The sequence below is a fragment of the Palaemon carinicauda genome, chromosome 15 (genome assembly GCF_036898095.1).
Source record: "Palaemon carinicauda isolate YSFRI2023 chromosome 15, ASM3689809v2, whole genome shotgun sequence".
Classification (NCBI taxonomy): Eukaryota; Metazoa; Arthropoda; class Malacostraca; order Decapoda; family Palaemonidae; genus Palaemon; species Palaemon carinicauda.
In genome coordinates, this window is record NC_090739.1 from 128,613,127 (window position 1) to 128,634,339 (window position 21,213).

The window sequence follows — 21,213 nt, forward strand, 5'->3', positions numbered from 1 at the left end:
AGAGTGGAAATAGGTCAAATATCTAAAGGGTTGATCTTCTGAGAGTGGAAATAGGTCAGATATCTAAAGGGATGATCTTTTGACACATCCAAGATAGGTCAAACATCTAAAAGGTTAATCTTCCGAGAGTGGGAATAGGTCAAATATCTAAAGGGTTGATCTTTTGACACATCCAAGATAGGTCATACATCTAAAGGGTTAATCTTCCGAGAGTGGGAATAGGTCAAATATCTAAAGGGTTAATCTTTTGACACATCCAAGATAGGTCAAACATCTAAAGAGTTAATCTTCCGAGAGTGGGAATAGGTCAAATATCTAAAGGGTTGATCTTCCGAGAGAGTAGAAATACGTCAAATATCTAAAGGGTTAATCTTACGAGAGAGTAGAAATAGGTCAAATATCTAAAGGGTTAATCGTCCGAGAATGGCAGTAGGTCAAATATCTAAAGGGTTAATCTTCCGAGAGAGTGGAAATAGGTCAAATATCTAAAGGGTTAATCGTCCGAGAATGGAAGTAGGTCAAATATCTAAAGGGTTAATCTTCCGAGAGAGTGGAAATAGGTCAAATATCTAAAGAGTAAATCTTCTGGCAGACTGGAGACAGGTCAAATATTATGGAAATGACTGGTTATTCGATGAAATAAAACCTCAATCTTGATTTTGTTTGGTGTAATACAAAAATCCAAAGTTCCAGATTGTGACCGAACTGAGAATCTAAAGACAAACGCTAACAGTACTAATACGATAGTTAAAAAAAAAACTGCGTTTTATAGGTATTATAGTTAAAAGCCTGCAAATGAATGGCAGAGGCAAGGGATAGTGACATTGCCCTAGCTAGTAGGATAATAGTATAGAAACTGACCATATATCCATATGATCAGCGCCCAAGCTCTTCACCATCCAAGCTAGGACCGCGGAGCGCCAGGCAATGGTTGATGATGACTCAGCAGGTAGACCTATAGGCTCCCACAAACCCCCTATACTTAGCTTACAAGGATAGTGAGGTTGTAGACACAAGAAACCATCGAGTTTGAACGTGACTCGAACCCCAGTCCGGTAGAATGTCAGAAAGGGACGTTTCCAATAGGCCACCACAACCGTTTAAGGGATTAATCTTTGATGGAAATGAGCACTATATAGGGTACAGTAAATGATAGTTAATAGGCTGTTGATGGTTTAAAATAATGGTTTTATTGCTATGTTAAACCACAGTTCTTGTTTATGAATCCTAATAAAATCGTATTCTCTCCTCTCTCTCTCTCTCTCTCTCTCTCTCTCTCTCTCTCTCTCTCTCTCTCTCTCTTCATTGGTTTCAAACCCATTGTTGGTTTTGGATTTAATAGCAACCCATGTTTATCATTATTTTTTCTGTAGCTAAGATAGACTTTTTCTTCTGTTTTGTTATTAGCACTGAACCTCTGATTATAATAATTAGTAATTCACGAAGCCTTTTCTATTTCCTAATTGATCTATTATAATAAAGAAACTTACATTTTGGGACAACACATCTTCCGTTTGAGTCATGCATTTTTGCTCTTACGGAAAACACTAAGCATTTTCAAAATCAATTCCGATGCTAGAAGCTGTAGTGGCAGAGAATGAAAATGCTGGAGAATATTCGGTATATTTTGTTTTGTTTTAATCTCCTGGAAAAAAGGGGTGAATAGAGAGGGCTACAGACGCACTACCATTTATTCCTGTAGTCTTTGACAGCCTGCTAGTTTGCTCGTCGTAAAATCTATTGTTTCTAGCTGGCTGAGCCGCTGAAGTTCCAGGAATATTCTTCGTTTTCAGTCCGTGTAGATTCAATTAAAAGAAAAGATGAAAGTCTTCTGAAATAGAACCTTTGTTGTCTAGGAATTAAAAAAAAGACTTTCAGTACAACATCTTTGCACACGTTACTAAATAAAAAAGAATAGAAAGATAGGAAGAAGAGAAACGGAAAATATTTTTTGTAGGATAAAATTTCAAGTTTGTCGGAGGATTATTGACGTGCTGAAGCTTTTGGCTTTGCACCGTACCGCATACTACACGCTTCAATGGTTTTATTTCAATGATAAACCACAATCGAAAATGGCTTCCGATAGAATCATCAAATATTTCCAAATTTACGAAATTCAAAAGTTAAGAAGCTTTTAACACGAGTTCTGGAATCTAATACCTACTCACTCAAGTGGGCGTGGCCTGTTTTTCTGAACACTCGCCTCCTTAAAATTACAGCAATTACTCGTATTGTAAGTTTTTGTACTTAACTGCTAAAGTTTTATAATACAGTAGTGTAATTTCGTATAGTTTAGTAATAAATCATTCTTTCAGGTTTACTTGTACTTTAGAATAATTGAATAAGAGGAAAATACAAAAAGTACCTTTTTATTTAAGGGTAACAGGGATAAAAACATGATTAAGTAGGCTGTATCGTAATACATTTGGTATATGTATTACACGTATATCTACATACACACCCAACCACACACACACAAATATATATACATAAATATATATATATATATATATATATATATATATATATATATATATATATATATATATATACTGTATATATATATATACATATATATATTATATATATATATATATATATATATATATATATATATATATATATATATATATATATATATATATACAGTATATATATATGTACATATATATATATATATATATATATATATATATATATATATATATATATATATGTACATATATATATATATATATATATATATATATATATATATATATATATATATACATATACCTTTCTGAGTGGGGATATCTTAATGTGGTGGAAGGATTTTTGTATATCCATGATCAGCAAAGCTGTTCTAGTCAAGGCCATCCATACTAAGTTTGCTTACTCAGAGCTATCAGACTAAAGTCTCCCACCATTACCAATCTTCAGTGGCTTTCGTGGTGATGAAAATAGCCAAATCCCAGACATTACTAGGGACATGTCTGAAGCCTTTGTCCTTCAGTGGACTAGAAATGACTGCATTTGACTATTATTATTATTATTATTATTATTATTATTATTATTATTATTATTATTATTATTATTATTATTATTATTATTATTATTATTACAAGCTAGGCTATAACCCTAGTTGGAAAAGCAAGATGCTATAAGCCAAGGCCCCAACAGGGATAAATAGATTAGTGTGGAATATTATTATTATTATTATTATTATTATTATTATTATTATTATTATTATTATTATTATTATTATTATTATTATTATTATTATTATTACAAGCTAGGCTATAACCCTAGTTGGAAAAGCAATATGCTGTAAGCCAAGGCTCCAACAAGGAAAAATAGATTAAGGTGGAAATGAAACAAGGAAATAAATAAACTACGAGAGAAGACTAAACAATCAAAATAAAATAGTTTAAGAACAGTAACAACATGCTAATAATGCCTGAACATTTCATTAGCGTGTCTTGATTAGTGTATTTTTGGGAAATATTTTTTACGATTGGCACCCATTCAAGATAGCTCATCATGGAGCCTACCCTTAAGAACAGTAACAACATTGAATTAGATCGTTCCTATATATACTATGAAAACTTAAAAAAACAACAGGAAGAGAAATTAGATAGAACAGTGTGCCTGAGTGTACCCTCAACTAAGAGAACTTTAATCCAAGACATTGGAAAGCCAATTTATAGAGGCTATGACACTACCCAAGACTAGAGAACAATGGTTTGATTTTGGAGTATCCTCCATAGCTACAGAACCTCTTTAACTCTTACCAAGAGGAAAGTAGACACTGAACAATTACATTGCAGTAGTTAACCCTTTGAGCGAAGAAGAATTATTTAGTAATCTCAGTGTTGCCAGGTGTATGAGGACAGAAGAATTGTCCAGACTATTCGGTTTATATGTAGGTAAAGACAAAATGAGCCGTAATCAGAGAGAGGGATCCAATGTAGTACTGTCTGGCCAGAAGGACCCATTAACTCTAGCGGTAGTATCTCAACGGGTTTCTGGTACTCTGGTCAAACCTATTATTTTACATATAATATGGATACCTTATTTTTTTAAGAGAGAAATGAGATTCTTGCATCATAGAAAAATCTCTAAATGGTATAAAGAATTCTTAAGGAGTCGGTAAAAATAAAGAGAACGAAATTCCCATCCCCAAAAAAACATTGCCACATCTTTCCGAAATGCATCGACGGATAATGGAAAACTAGCATGGCAAACAATTGCAGTTCAAGTTCGGAACGCGTCACTTTGACAGAGGAAAGCGACGGGTTTATCTATTGTCCTGGATTCCTGACGTATCGCTGCCAATTCGTAAATAGTTTTGTTTGTCCTTCTCTGCCTCTATTAATCTTCCTTGTTTATCTGTCTGTCCAGATACTGCGCAGCACTGTTAGAAAAAATGGTAAATGTCTGGCAACATTTCTTCCAGGATTTTTACCGTTTTAAAAACGGTTATATTGACGTAAAAGTGATATGACGGTCACCAAGCCGTAAAAGATAATTACAGAGCAAGGTAAAATTACGGTCTCCTGTATTTTACTGAAATATGGTTAAGAATAGTATATTTTTACGGAGAATTTCCGATTAAAATTACGGTTTTTTTTTTTTCTAACAGTGTGCGTGTGATTCTGGTTTGGCTGTAAAGTTTTTTCTCACTAACAACACACACACACACTCTCTCTCTCTCTCTCTCTCTCTCTCTCTCTCTCTCTCTCTCTCTCTCTCTCTCTCTCCTCTTCTGATGCTTAGCATAGTGTTTATGGAACACTCTGGATGATCCCATCCAGTATATGAGCGAGGACGTTCAAGGTCCCAATCAATTAACTGTTTATTGCAGTAATTAGGAGGCAGGTTTTAAAACACTACCTGCCGCTACCACATAGTGCTTTACTTCATGGACCTGCTTAGCATAGTGTTTGTAAAACACTCTGGATGATTTCCATCCAGTATATAAATGAAGATGCTCAAAGTCCTTATACTGAAAGAAGTTCTGTGATGAAGCAATTTTCCTCGGATCATGACCTGCGGGAGTACTGTCGGGATCTGCTCTGCGAATAAAGTAGGTGGGCTTCCCCCTCAGTTGTTTTAGCTTCAGAAGTGAGGGAAATATCGAAATATTTTGGTAAATAGTGAAGGTGGATTGTAAAATATACATAATTCAGTACATACGATTAAAGCTCTGCATGAATACATATGCATAAATTAATATTGCTGTAACAGAATTTACTTTTCCTTCTAACTTCATACAGTAGGTCCATCCTTTGCATTTATTGGTTATGATTTATAACAGCCCTTACATTCGACAGCAAGACTGTCATATGTTATCTCCAAACCAAATGTTTCTTGTATATTTCCATACTTCTGAAAAAAAAATCTATATGGTGGATAAGAACTGCATATTATCTTCACCAAGTAATAAATCATTATTCAAGTAAAGATTAATGGATGATCTTTAAAATGGGTAGTGCGAATCAACTATATAATTATCCTTTCTCATATTATATCGTATTTATGGTCATACACTTACTTCTGTCTGTATTCTCAAGATGAAATAATTTTTTCTTCTTTGATATCAGTGTTATTTCACATCTACAAGTAGATAAACACATTATATATATATATATATATATATATATATATATATATATATATATATATATATATATATATATATATATATATATATATATATATATATATATATATATATATATATATATATATATATATATAATTCTGCTTCTTAGTCTGGATACTCTCGAGTAATTTTCTACATACATTTCTGGAATTTTTGACAGCACATTTTGTAAAAATCGTTATCTCTTACTAACTTACTACCTTTAAAGGAATCAACTCAGTCTACACAATTCTCCCTCTATTTAAGAATATTTCATTTTGATTTAGCTTTGAAGAAGAAACTCTATACAAACAGTCTTACCTTTGTGTATAAATCCTTGTCTTTTATAAATACACTCTGAACAATCTTTTATAACTTTAATATATATCATTCATTTTGCTTACCTCATTCCTATTTTCGTTTTCCTTTCTTCTACCATTTCCATGGCAAATTAAATCTATATTAGCCAGGTAAATTAAAATGTGATGTCAGATGGGTGTCTGGGAGTACAGAGGGAGATTAGGAATCCCAAAGTTATTCCAGAAATGAAAGTAAACATTGAAGACAGATTTTATTATAAAAAAAGAAAAAAAAAAATGTCAGCCACCACGCATAAGCTCAACCTGCTTCATAAATTTCACTGTAGAACTTCATTTATTTGGTTTATAAGCAAATTTATTTGAATATACGAGTATTTTCTATCATTTACTATAGTCAATTCTTTTTAGTGAGGCAGATTTGCACCGACTCGCAGGGGTGCCCTTTTAGCTCGGAAAATTTTCCTGATCGTTGATTGGTTGGACAAGATAATTCTAATCGATCAGATAGCAGGAAACTCTTCCGAGCTAAAAGGGCACCGCTGCGAGTCAGTGCAAAGGCGCCTCATTAAAAAAAAATGAGTATATATATCCACATACACTTTGCTTTGATATGCTTTGTTCCTTTTTATCAATGGACATAAACACTCAGAACACATCTTGCTATCTGGTCCAAGAAATTTCTAATTTTCATTTTTCTATTTTATCTATCATGAAACTGCAGCTCTACGACTCAATGCAGCGAAGAAGCTAGACATCGGCTGGCGCCAAGCTGTCTGAGATTCGAAAGATTATTTAGAGCTATGGCGAGTCTGCTTAAACGCATTTTAAGATGAAGCGAAGTTTTTCATATTAAGTCTGTAAACCCTTCAATGATCTGGTGTGGTGTTTTCTTCTAAGTTTTTTCTTTTTTTCTAAGACTACAAGAGATAGTTTTTATTGATGATATATATTTTCTTGTCATCTATGTAGATTTTGGACTTCATAGCGAACTGAACTTTACTGTTTTATGTATAACATAACTTTTTTTTTTTTTTATACAGGCTTTTTGTTTTTGTTTCTTTGTTGATGTCGGCCAACCCCCAAAATTGGGGGAAGTGCCTTGGTATATGTATGTATGTATATACATACATATATATATATATATATATATATATATATATATATATATATATATATAGATATATATATATATATATATATATATATATATATATATATATATATACATATATATATACTGTACATATATGTATATATATATATATATATAATTATATATATTTTATATATATATGTATATATATATATATATATATATATATATATATATATTTATATATTTACTGTATGTATACTGACATGATATAATATATATATATATATATATATATATATATATATATATATATATATATATATATACATATATATATATATATATGTATATATATATATATATATATATATATATATATATATATATATATATATATATATATATATATATATTACTGTGGAATATCTAAAAATGCCATACAGTATACATGTATCATTTTCCTTACATATTTATGATGGCATGCACTCCACATATTAAATGTTTACAAGTGTTGCATTTCTATATAAACAGGCACTAGAGCTTTACATAAGCATAGTTTTATAAGATTATATTAATAAGATTTATAAAATTTTCAGTAAATACTTTCCAGAGAGAACATACCTATTATTTATATTTTCATAGCCGACTGTTAAGTCGAGCAGAGAAAAGATATGTCATGAAAACATTAGAGCCTGTATTTGAAAGTATCTTCCTCGTGATTTCAGGGAGTAGTTAAATTCTTTCTCCTACTGATCGCCAAAGCTTGAGGAATTCTACAATTTCATAAGGGATTCCACTTACAAGTCTGGTAATTACTCGTGCATAATATACACTAATTCACTTGTTATACACCCAAGGTTTGTCTTCCAGTTAGGACGTCTGATCAGGCCTTGGTAACTTTGAGTCTGCTGATAACCATCCTTGTGAGCTAAGGATGCGGGTTTTGGGGGAGCCTATAGGTCTATCTACTGAGTCATCAGCAGATATTGCCTGGCCCTCCTTGGTCCTAGCTTGGGTAGAGAGGGGCTTGGTCGCTGATCATATGTAAATATGGTCAGTCTCTAGGGCATTATCCTGCTTGATAGGACAATGTCACTGACCCTTGCCTCTTCCATTCATGAGCAGCCTATAGGTGTCCATATCTGCTATATGATCTAGTGTTTTTTAACGTGTTTTGCCAAAACGACCCGAAAGGTATGGTGAAGATAATCAACGTTCCCTAGTTTATAGCATGGCTTTCTCAAGGGTCTGAGGGCATGTGATGGATGCCCTTCTTGCATTCAACAATGTTGTACAGAAATCATTTGATTTTGGTTAGAAAGTTCGTATGATTAAGCTTGATTGTAGGTCTGATTTTGACCATGTTAATCATGAGGCCCTTGTATCCAAACCTCTAAGTAGGTTGGCCAGGGCACCAGCCACCCGTTGAGATACTACCACTAGAGAGTTATGGGGTCTTTTGACTGGCCATATAGTAGTTCATTGGATCCTTCTCTCTGGTTACGATTCATTTTCCCTTTGCCTATACACTCACACACCGAATAGTCTGGCCTATTCTTTACATATTCTCCTCTGTCCTCATACCTGACAACACTGAGATTACCAAACAATTCTTCTTACTGCACTGTAATTGTTCAGTGACCACTTTCCTCTTTGTAAGGGTAGACGAGACTCTTTAGCTATGGTAAGCAGCTCTTCTAGGAGAAGGACACTCCAAAATCAAACCACCGTTCTCTAATCTTGGGTAGTGCCATAGCCTCTGTACCATGGTCTTCCACTGTCTTGGGTTAGAGTTCTCTTGCTTGAGGGTACACCCAGGCACACTGTTTTGTCTTATATCTTATTTCTCTTCCTCTTGTTTTGTTAAAGTTTTTATAGTTTATAAAGTGATATTTATTTCAATATTGGTGCTCTTCTTAAAATATTCTACTTTTCCTTGTTCCCTTTCCTCACCGAGCTATTTTCCCTGTTGGAGCCCCTGGGCTTATAGCATCCGGCTTTTCCAACTAGGGTTGTAGCTTAGCAAGTAAAAATAATAATAATAATAATGATAATAATAATAATTGATTGTAAAGCGTTATTATTGATAGGCAACATGGGGACTCTGGGAATTAAATAGTTAGTGTTTCTTGGCCCATTACTTTTCATACTGTACAGTATACGCATATGTGGCTTGGCCTAGGATACAAGCGTGTTGCGTATGCAGATCTTGCTACTTTCTTTTGCTTCAATTCCAATTGGATGTATAACAGAGTTTTCTGAGCACCTTAATAAGGATCTGGCTAAAATTAATGCATGGTGCAAATTATGATGAAGTTGACCCCAATAAATTCAAAATATGATTGTAAATAGGTTAAGAACCATGGCTCCTACACAGATATTTAAAATGATATCTGCTCTTATTTAAAATTTTAGGTGTGATTCTTGATTGCAAATCACACAATCACTGGCTTATTGTGAAAGTGTTGAGATCCATCTATGATAAAGAAATGTTTAAATTTTTCTAAATTTTACCTCGTTTTGAGTATTGTTCTGTCTAGTCTTCAGTTGTTAACTTTCATCTTATCTCATCAGACAAAAAACGTGCCTTCTATGAAATTCTTTATCCATAATCTAGATATTAATCTCTATACCTTAATTCGTCTATAGTCTATTTCTTTTAGCGATGCAGATTTGCACCGACTCGCAGCGGTGCCCTTTTAGCTCGGAAAAGTTTCCTGATCGCTGATTGGTTGGACGAGATAATTCTAACCAATCAGCGATCAGGAAACTTTTCCGAGCTAAAAGGGCACCGCTGCGAGTCGGTGCAAATCTGCATCGCTAAAAGAAATGGAATGTAGTTCTCGTACATGTTGCATAATTCTTTTCCTGATTCTGACCATCCTGTACATTCAGATCTTCCCAGACTGTACTGTTCTGTACCCAGTAAAATGTATGCAGGTAACTCTAACAGTCTTGCCTTCTCCTTCATAAGGCTCAGTACTACACAGTATTCTAGAAGTTTTATTCCAGCTGTGACCAGATTGTGGAATGATCTTCCTAATCTGACGGTTGAATCGGTGGTACTTCAGAAGTTCAAAGTTATTGCAAATGCTTATCTGGAGAACAGGTTGACATATCTCGTTCCATATTATATATATATATATATATATATATATATATATATATATATATATATATATATATATATATAAATATACATACTGTGTATATATATATATATATATACTGTATATGTATATATATATATATATATATATATATATATATATATATATATATATATATAGATATATTTATACTGTATATATATGTACATATATATATGTATGTATATATATATATATATATATATATATATATATATATATATATATATATGTCGAACAGGTTGACATGTCTCGCTCCATATTATATATATATATATATATATATATATATATATATATATATATATATATATATATATATATATATATATATATATATATATATATGTCGAACTGGTTGACATGTCTCGTTCCATATTATATATATATATATATATATATATATATATATATATATATATATATATATATATATATATATATATATATGTCGAACAGGTTGACATGTCTCGTTCCATATTATATATATATATATATATATATATATATATATATATATATATATATATATATATATATATATATATATATATATATATATATATATGTCGAACTGGTTGACATGTCTCGTTCCATATTATATATATATATAAATATATATATATATATATATATATATATATATATATATATATATATATATATATATATATATATATATATATATGTCGAACAGGTTGACATGTCTCGTTCCATATTATATATATATATATATATATATATATATATATATATATATATATATATATATATATATATACTGTGCATATATGTATATATATATATATATATATATATATATATATATATATATATATATATATATATACAGTATATATACTGTATATATATACATACTGTATACATATATATGTATATATATATATATATTTATATTATATATATATATATATATATATATATATATATATATATACTGTGCATATATGTATATATATATATATATATATATATATATATATATATATATATATATATATATATATATATATACAGTATATATACTGTATATATATACATACTGTATACATATATATATATATATATATATATATATATATATTTATACTGTATATATATGTATATATATATATGTATATATGTATATATGTATATATATATATATATATATATATATATATATATATATATATATATATATATATATATATATATTACACTGATCTATTTGAAAGTTGTTCCTGATCTTAATATGTTCTATGATTTATAAAAGAATATTTTTCATAAATACTTTATTCATTATTTCTGCATTTCCTTTTCACACAGGGCCTCTTTCCCTGTTGGAACCCTTTGGCTTTTAGCATCCTGCTTTTCCAACTAGAGTTGTAGCTTGGCTAGTAATAATGACAATAATGCTCTCCGCTCCGAAGCAAAGAAATATCAAAGAAATTAAGTGTTAATTGATATACCTTTATTTATTATTTACATTTCACTCATATTTATATATATATCATGACTCCAAATGGATTCAAAATAGGTAAAAAATGCACAAAAATGAAAACTGCAAGGACTGACACTCTTTATTTTAACTACATGAATTCGAACCAAAGAGGTATTTGAGTTTTTTGCTTTCCTAAATACAATAACAAGATGGACATGAGAAACTCCTATTTTTTAACTTACCAAAATGATGAAACATCGAATTGAAAATTTTCCAGCCCGCAGAAACTAACACATGATATACAAGAGAGGTAGAAAGGAGGGTTTGGGAGTGCAAAGATGGCGGCGTTTAGGGGGCAAGAACAGCGGGGAAGGATAGGTGGGAGCTTCACTAGCTTGGCGAGTGACCAAGGAGATACTTCAAATTCTTATTTTTTTTTTTTCACAAACAATATAGATGTCTTTACAAAGTGAGAATAATTGTATAACATCGAATTCTTTATTGGAGGGGTTTCAATGCACTATAGGCTATGTATATTTACTGGAAATAAATGGAAAGGGTGTTGGACTTGGAAAATAGAAGAGGGAATGAAAACAAGTTTGGTTGAAATTCATGGAAACAACATAATAAATACACTGATTTTGTTTGCTATCATTATCTCATTTCTATTCAGATGTTACAAGTTTGTTGTGTAAAATAGTCTTTCCCTTGACTTAAATTTGCTATCGACGACATCCAAGATGGAATTTAGAGAATTATCATCACACTGACAAATGAATTGTGTCATTTACTTTCTCCACGCAAAAGATGGCGATTTTATGACCGAAAATGTTTTTTATTAATAAATTTGTTACTCTCTCGCATCTGATGTTTTATTTACCAGCCTTGATGCAGTCGAATTTGCCTGTCTGTCTTCACGTTGTTGATATTTTAAGATTCAGTTAGCCTATACTCAATATTTTTTAATGAGGCGCGTTTGAACTGACTCACAGAGGTGCCCTTTTAGCTGGGAAAAGTTTCCCTGCTATCTAATCGGTTAGAATGATCTTGTCCAACCAATCAGCGATCAGGAAACTTATCCGAGCTAAAAGGGCACCCCTGCAAGTCGGTGCAAATCTTCCTCACTAAAAAGAATTGACTATAGTATCAGCTACTTGTTCTCCTTGGATATTGTGATCACTGGACTAGATTTTAAAAGCCCAGCATATTTAAACAGATAGAACAGAAATAGAAGCTACTGAAAGCTTTTAAAAGCTCCCTTGGGATCATGTGATTAAAAAAAAAGATAAAAAAAAAGACTTATGAAAATGTAAAACAAACACCATTTGGGGAAATAAAAAATAGATGAGTTAAAACATTGGTATTTATCTTTCTTATTCGTTCTATAAAGGAAAAACAAAATATCGGGGACCTACTTTTTTTTTGTTCACATATTCAGTCACTCTACTACAGCAATATATCTATAAGTACCATTATGGGTATTTTTGTGGGAAATCGCGGGCATATAGAACAGCTGCCATACATTTCATTATATTCATCTCAACCACATTTATTTTATTTTTATTAAAGTGATCGTTAATCGGTATCTATATATATATTTATATTTATATTCACTTGATTGGGACTACTAGATAAGGGGAAGAGCAAAGAAGAAGAACAGAAGAATAAGTTTGAAAGTTGTTTATCATTCTAGAAGAAGAAAACAATTCTCGTAGGAAAAGATGATAAGCAACGTAATGAATAAAAAGAGAAAAAGAGAGAAAATGAAAATAAGCTATGCGAGGTATGCAATGCGCATGTTTACAAAAGAAGCCATGATGTTAGATCGAATGAAAACCGAGTGAATGAAAAAATAAATAAACGTAGAACAAATGAAGATCGGAACCTTGATGAACATTCCGAGGGGAAAAATTGAACGGGGGAATATGAACCAGGAACGCAAGGAGCAGTAGCAGTAGCAGCGACAGGAATAGAAATATCAGTAGTAGAATGAGGAGGTAGGTGTTACAACTCAAATGATTATATTATCTAAATGGTGACCGAAGGACCCCCGATGTCTCTTGAACTTATCGAGACGCGGCAACGGCGCTCTCGACGGCAGCTGGTTCCTGGGCGTAGTTGTCCTCGAGAGGGTGGTGGAGTTCGTGGGTGGTGTTAGCGGCGTCGTCGGAACTTCTCCTCCTCCTGCCAGGGCCCCCGGCGAAGTTGGCGGCGGCGAGACCCATGAGGTGCTTGGCGGCTTGAGATCCACTGAAGCCTCGGCCTAGACCCAAGTCGAGACCTCGCTTAGCGCTGCCGGAGGAACGCACGAATCTGAGGTATATACGTAAGCACGAGATCAGTCAAGTGGGCAGAATATTGGCACGAAGTTCTGACACTACCGGGTGGGACAAAAGGGGGCCTACCTGGGGAACAGTTCTACGAAGACAGGGGCTCTGTGGTACTGGTGGTCATGGTGGTGCAGGGGGTACTGGAGTGACTACCATGGATTCGCCTTACGACGGAAGGTTACCATAGGGAACCTCTCTAGGCTGGCAGGGGCTTGCCATGGACAGCTCTATGCTTGCAAGGGGCGGCTACCTCTACGTGCTCTAGGACTACCGGAGGACGGTCCTCTTTGGTGAGGGGGTTTCATTCGTCCGGAGTTCAGGAAGCAGAGCCAAGGATTTTTTTTTTTTTTTAAATTTTGATGCGGGAGGGGTTCACTGAGTTTTAATCTTGGGTGGGAGGGGTTTAAAACTATGATTTAGTGATATATGCACTTAGGGTACATTCAAGACTAATGTGGGTCTAAGAGGGAAGACACTTATTGGAACTACTTGGGGGAGGGGTCACTACTACAAGGATATGAGGTAAGTTTTTAGAAAATTTATTACATGGTTTAGTGTCAGTAAAGTCATCATCTTTACATTCTGGGATAAGTAGATGAATAAAGAAAAATGTAGGTATATTTTAAGTAATAAAAGGAAGTATAAGTATAAAGAAACTTGATAGATATTTTTCTTTCAATGGAAAGTCTTTGTGGTAGCTTTACTCGGTCGGTAAGCGAAGTCGTTGAATGCATCCAGAACAAAATTAGATGATCTTTGTAATATATACAGCGCATTGAGAATTTCTTTTGTTATTATTGTTTCGTACGTTAGCTATTGACATAAGTACTTCTGCTAGAGAATTAAACAATCGTGAGTTCGATGAATTTACTCTTTAACGTACCAAGATTTGTAATTCTTAAAATCACTTTACAAGAAGTACTTGTCTGTCCGTATTCAAAATAAGCATCTTGGCAAAATACATTTCATTTATATACGATCTTGCAGTTTGAATGTTGTGATCTCTGTCTGCCTCATTACTCGAAACATCAACTTTCTGTTAGAAAATCACGAACCTATGAAAGTAAATTTATCCATTTCATTTCCGAATTATGGACCTGTCAACCCTACTCTGTTTCCTTTGGAACTTCCTCTCTTCCTTTTTTAAAGGTATAGCTAGGTTGATTCCTAATTCAGCTCAGGCTTATTTTCACGAGTTCCCTGCATTGCTTTAATTTTGACTTTCTAACTGTGATGTACATATCTATTCGCTTTCTGTAGCTCCTGTGGGGTTAATCTGATTATCTTAATGTCAATAATGCAAGAAATAAAATATCCTAATACGGTTTTATTTGGTGAAGATGTTTCAGGGTTAATTTTTCAAATCTAATTCTGTCCTTGTAATGAGATACACTATCAAAAATTTGCATTAAACAAACGGTAAACGTCTGGCAACATTTATTCCGAGATTTTTACCGTTTTAAAAACTGACATATTGACGTAAAAGAGTGATATTACGGTCATCAACCCGTAAAAGATAATAACAAAGTAAGGTAAAATTCCGGTCGCCTGTATTTTACTGAAATACGGTTGAGAACAGTATATTTTTACGGAGAATTTCCGATTAGAATTACGGTTTTTTTTCTAACAGTGTAGGTCAATGGGGGTCCAATCGGTTAAAACTTAAATTTACGATAGCCATCAGTATCTGGGTTTTGCGATGTATGGCGTGTATGTTACTTTTGCAAGCTGGCTTTATAAACTAAATGGTAAGAACTAATTAGTGTGTGGAATTTAAAACTATACCTTAACCGAAGGAATAATCTATTTTTAGGCTGAGTTAGTCTCCACAGAAAACGGAAGTAGGGTAGACTACACAAAACTCTGGTCGGTTGAGAGGAGATTCCAGGTACCTCCTAAGAAAGTAGTTCGAGGTAAGTCTCTGTGTTGGACCAATCTATTTTTATGTTGTTCCGGAATATTCTGTTGGTTACGCTACTTCAGTCTCGTGTTTTAAGATTGGGAGGTTTAAGGACATATTCGTGTCGCATTTCTCTCTAAACATGTGTTTAGTATTTTATTAAGCCATTTCTTATTCTTGAGAATCTACGTTCCCATCGAATTGGTTAAACTGAATCTACTGAATATGTAGGTAGTAGGTTGGCAAGGGCACCAGCCACCCGTTGAGATACTACCACTAGAGAGTTATGTTACGATAGCCATCAGTATCTGGGTTTTGCGATGTATGGCGTGTATGTTACTTTTGCAAGCTGGCTTTATAAACTAAATGGTAAGGACTAATTAGTGTGTGGAATTTAAAACTATACCTGAACTGAAGGAATAATCTATTTTTATGTTCAGGAATATTCTGTTGTGACGCTACTTCAGTCTCGTGTTTTAAGATTGGGAGGTTTAAGGACATATTCGTGTCGCATTTCTCTCTAAACATGTGTTTAGTATTTTATTAAGCCATTTCTTATTCTTGAGAATCTACGTTCCCATCGAATTGGTTAAACTGAATCTACTGAATATGTAGGTAGTAGGTTGGCAAGGGCACCAGCCACCCGTTGAGATACTACCACTAGAGAGTTATGGGGTCCTTGACTGGCCAGACAATACTTCAGTGGATCCTTCTCTCTGGTTACGGTTCACTTTTGCTTACGCGTTCACCGAATAGTCTTGGCCAGACGAGTGTTTAATTGGTACTTGAAACTCTACAAACAGCAAAAACTGATCTCTATTGTTCTAATAAATTATATGGATGGGAATAAACATCATCATATATTAACCCTTTCTTTGAATGACTAACAACAAAATAAACTGGATTTAGAATGTGACAATTCAATCAGACTAACCGTACAAAGAGTGCTTATGCTTTTATTCATTCAATGATTCTTAAAAAAAACTAATAAATGACGACTTGGTTTAAATACTTTTCTTAAAGTATCTCTATAGTGCTTTTCGAGCATCAATTATTTTTGAATATCTCAAAGTAACGACTTTAGAATTAGATTTTTCTTACTGAAAACTTTGACACAATGGGTTATTTTCTTTTCAAAAACTCCCTAAACAGTTTTTGGTACGTGCGTTGTTTTCGGTCGAAATCCATAATGCGCAATTTGCTTCTGTTTATTTTACTTTAAAAAACACAAAAAGCACATATGAATGGTTTTATGGCCAAGGTGTAATAAACTCTACGGGAAAGTTCTTAATTTTTATGCTATATCATACAGTAAGTATACGCAATTATAATATTCATTGAATATTACACACAGCGTTGAATGGTATGTTACTAGCCCCTATAGTCAATTCTTTTTAGTAAGGCAGATTTGCACAGACTCGCAGGGGGTGCCCTTTTAGATAGGAAAAGCTTCCTGATCGCTGATTGGTTGGACAAGTTTATTCTAACCAATCAGATAGCAGGAAACTTCTCCAAGCTTAAAAGGGCACCGCTGCAAGTCAGTGCAAATGCGCCTCATTAAAAAAAAATTGAGTATAGTCACTTTACTCTCATATTCAACCGTGAATGATACGCGAATTATCTCCCTTTTAGTTAACTATCTTCAGTAGAGAATGACGGACGACTTATTAATGTTCAAAGCTCTAGAATTCCTTATTATTTGAATTGAATCTCCTTTGCCATGATTTATCGTCAATATTGAATGCAATGATATAACAAATTGTTATATTTTTATCTGTTTGCAATCAGATTCATTATTGATATTATAAAAATGGCTCTTGTTTTGAATAAAATCAGTTTCAAACTCGGTCATGTAATATAGCATTTTTTTTTCTTTTAATCTGTCGATATATTCTGGCCTTTTCCTGAAAGTATTTGCATACAAACACACACACACACACACACATATATATATATATATATATATATATATATATATATATATATATATACAGTTGTATAAGTAGAGAAGTATATATATATATATATATATATATATATATATATATATATATATATATATATATATATATGTATATACAGTTGTATAAGTAGAGAAGTATAGATATATATATATATATATATATATATATATATATATATATATATATATATATACATATAACCATACATATGCATATCTATACATATGCACATATACATATATATATATATATATATATATATATATATATATATATATATATATATATATATATATGAATATATATATATATATATATATATATATATATATATATATATATATATAAATATACAGTATATATATACACATGTGTGTATACATACACACACACACTATATACAGTATATATGATATAGTCAGCCTTAAGCGAGCATTTAGTACCTATTTTATTTTATAGTTTAGAAAGAGAGGTGAGAGGATACTTGGAGAAGGGAAACAGACGTAAAATGAAAAAAAGAAGAAATGTGACCATCACTCGAAACTTACTTTTCTAGCTCATTTGCCCTGATGATGGAATGGCCGAGCCGTGTGAGTAGTTCTAACACATAGTCCGGATCGTCGATTTCTACCACCGCCCGTTTTTCCCTGCAAAGAAAGTGGAAGTAGTCGTTAGTGAGGGGATACGGACGCATGGAAATTTCTTCGGCGAGAATTTGCCCCGCATAAATTTCCTTACGAGGATCTCACGATCTGGGAAAGGGTGGAATTAGTGTGTGTGTGTATGTATGTATGTATGTATGTATACAGAGTACCCTTGTACACTTGTATTTACACTTTCAAGTATAAAATGTATGTATGTATGTATGTATGTATGTATGTATGTATGTATGTATGTATGTATACGGAGCACCCATGTACATTCGTATGTACACTTTCAAGTTTAAAATGTATGTATGGATGTATGTATATATGTATACAGAGTGCCCTTGTACACTTGTACGTACACTTTCAAGTTTAAAAAGTATGTATGTATGTATGTATGTATGTATGTATACGGAGCACCCTTTTACATTCGTATGTACACTTTCAGGTTTAAAATGTATGTATGTATGTATGTATGTATGTATGCCCATGGAGTGTCCATGTACACTTTCAATTTCTAAATGTATGTATGTATGTATGTATGTCCAGGAATAGGAGTGCCCATATATGTACACTTTCAAGTTTAACATTCCATTCAATAATTATTTTAGATGAAATATCGTTCGCAAAACACCAAGTCCATTTATATAAGTCTTCTGAAAACGTTTTAAAAGTGCTCTCTCTCTCTCTCTCTCTCTCTCTCTCTCCTCTCTCTCTCTCTCTCTCTCTCTCTCTCTCTCTCTCTGTCAAGATTAGATTGTGTCCTTCCATGTCCTGTCAGTTTTGGAAACGTGTAACGTATTGTAAATTAATATATTGTTTTAGAAATTGCAACTCCATGCAGCCTTTTCTCTTATCAATATTTTTATCAATAAAATTCCCAAGTAAAATGTTATTTTTTCACTTTGATGAATGGAAGGCATTTGAAAGGTTTTTTATTTTGTTTACAATGAAAAATATTCAAAAACTTTGACACATCAATTGGAAAGTAAAATTGAGAAAAAAAAAACGCTTTATATTTTGTTCGAAACATTTCACTTAAATATCAAGAACTGGGCCTCAATTTGTCACCAATTTTGTTAACTGATAAACACGATGATAAAAAACGCGTAAGGAACAGTTATGGAATATTTATAAATATGGTACTGGCAGTTGGTGAAGATGCGGGAAATTATTAACCAATATGTTGTAGAGTTGAGTATTCCGAGACTTTTATTTATTTATTTATTTAAAGAATTTAATCATATATAACCATGAATTGATACCAATGCGTGCAATAAGAATTGCACATATATAATGGCATACTGTAATTTATAGAGCAATGTAACACATTGAATCAGAAATGATAGGCAATATTTAAAAAAAAAAAAATGAAATATGGAAAAATAACTTGATCTATAGATTCATTTGTTAAAAAAATATGAAAACGATAGTAGAATCCAACATAGTTTTTTCGGATGTTATTATTTATAGTAAAGAAAAATATAGAGATCAATGAATATCTGAGAGTCATAAAAATTTTTCAAATATATGAAAAACCTTTCCAAGCTTCAAAGATAAAATAGATTTCTTCTGCAATATCTCTCTAAACATGTGTTTAGTATTCTATTACGCCATTTCTTACTCTTGAGAACCTACACCCCCATCAAATTGGTTAAATTGAATCGACTGAATATGTGGGTAGTAGGTTGGCCAGGACACCAGCCACCCGTTAAGATACTGCCACTAGAGAGTTATGGGGTCCTTGACTGGCCAGACAATACTTCACTGGATCCTTCTCTCTGGTTACGGTTCACTTTTGTTTACACGTTCACTGAATAGTCTGGCCTATTCTTTACAGATTCTCCTCTGTCCTCATACACCTGACAACACTGAGATTACCAAAACAATTCACCTTCACTCAAAGGGCTAACTACTGCACTGTAATTGTTCAGTGGTTAGTTTCCTATTGGTAAGGGTGGAAGAGACTCTCTAGCTATGGTAAGCAGCTCTTCTAGGAGAAGGACAATCCAAAATCAAACCATTGTTCTTTAGTCTTGGGTAGTACCATAGCCTCTGTACCATGGTCTTCCACTGTCTTGGGTTAGAGCTCTCATGCTTGAGGGTACACTCGGGCACACTATTCTATCTAATTTCTCTTCTTGTTTTGTTAAAATTTTTATAGTTTATATAGGAAATAGTTAATGTTATTGTTCTTAGAATATTTCATTTTTCCTTGTTTCCTCTCCTCATTGGGCTATTTTCCCTGTTAGGGCCCCTGGGCTTATAGCATACTGCTTTTCCGACTAGGGTTGAAGCTTAGCAAGTAATAATAATAATAATAATAATAATAATAATAATAATAATAATAATAATAATAAATAATAATACTTAAATATATGAAATTTCACAAAGAAAATACACTTAATGTTCTTCAGTAATAAAATTATAGCTCAATAAAATAAAGCAAGTTATTTCAAATGCACTGTAAGTAGACCATTCATAAGGTTTCTAATACTCTTATACAGACAGGGCTACGTTTTTAATTTCCCTCACAAGTTATTGATAATAAGGAGTTTTACTTTTACTACACAGAACTCAATTCTTAAAGAAGATGAACATTTCTTGCATGATTAAATAGTTTTTTTTTTTTATTCTCATGAAAGATTATGTCATAATAATGACATTTATATTATTATTATTATTATTATTATTATTATTATTATTATTATTATTATTATTATTATTATTATTATTATTT

At 32.4% G+C, this 21,213-nt stretch overlaps 1 protein-coding gene across 2 annotated transcripts in view; it reads right to left on the reverse strand.

Annotated features, from left to right (window-relative positions):
• Positions 1–11,650: 11,650 nt before the first annotated feature.
• The window catches only part of Dh31 (diuretic hormone class 2), a 139,166-nt gene continuing 129,603 nt past the window's right edge, over positions 11,651–21,213 (reverse strand). Inside the window, exons 3-4 of one of the 2 annotated variants that reach the window (XM_068388645.1) lie at positions 18,378–18,476; positions 11,651–13,927 (exon numbers count right to left, since the gene is read on the reverse strand). In XM_068388645.1, coding sequence (XP_068244746.1) covers positions 13,702–13,927; positions 18,378–18,476 — 325 coding nt within the window. In that variant the 3' untranslated portion in view covers positions 11,651–13,701. Of the gene's footprint in view, positions 13,949–18,377; positions 18,477–21,213 lie in introns of both variants that reach the window. The other variant, XM_068388644.1, reaches the window with a different exon arrangement.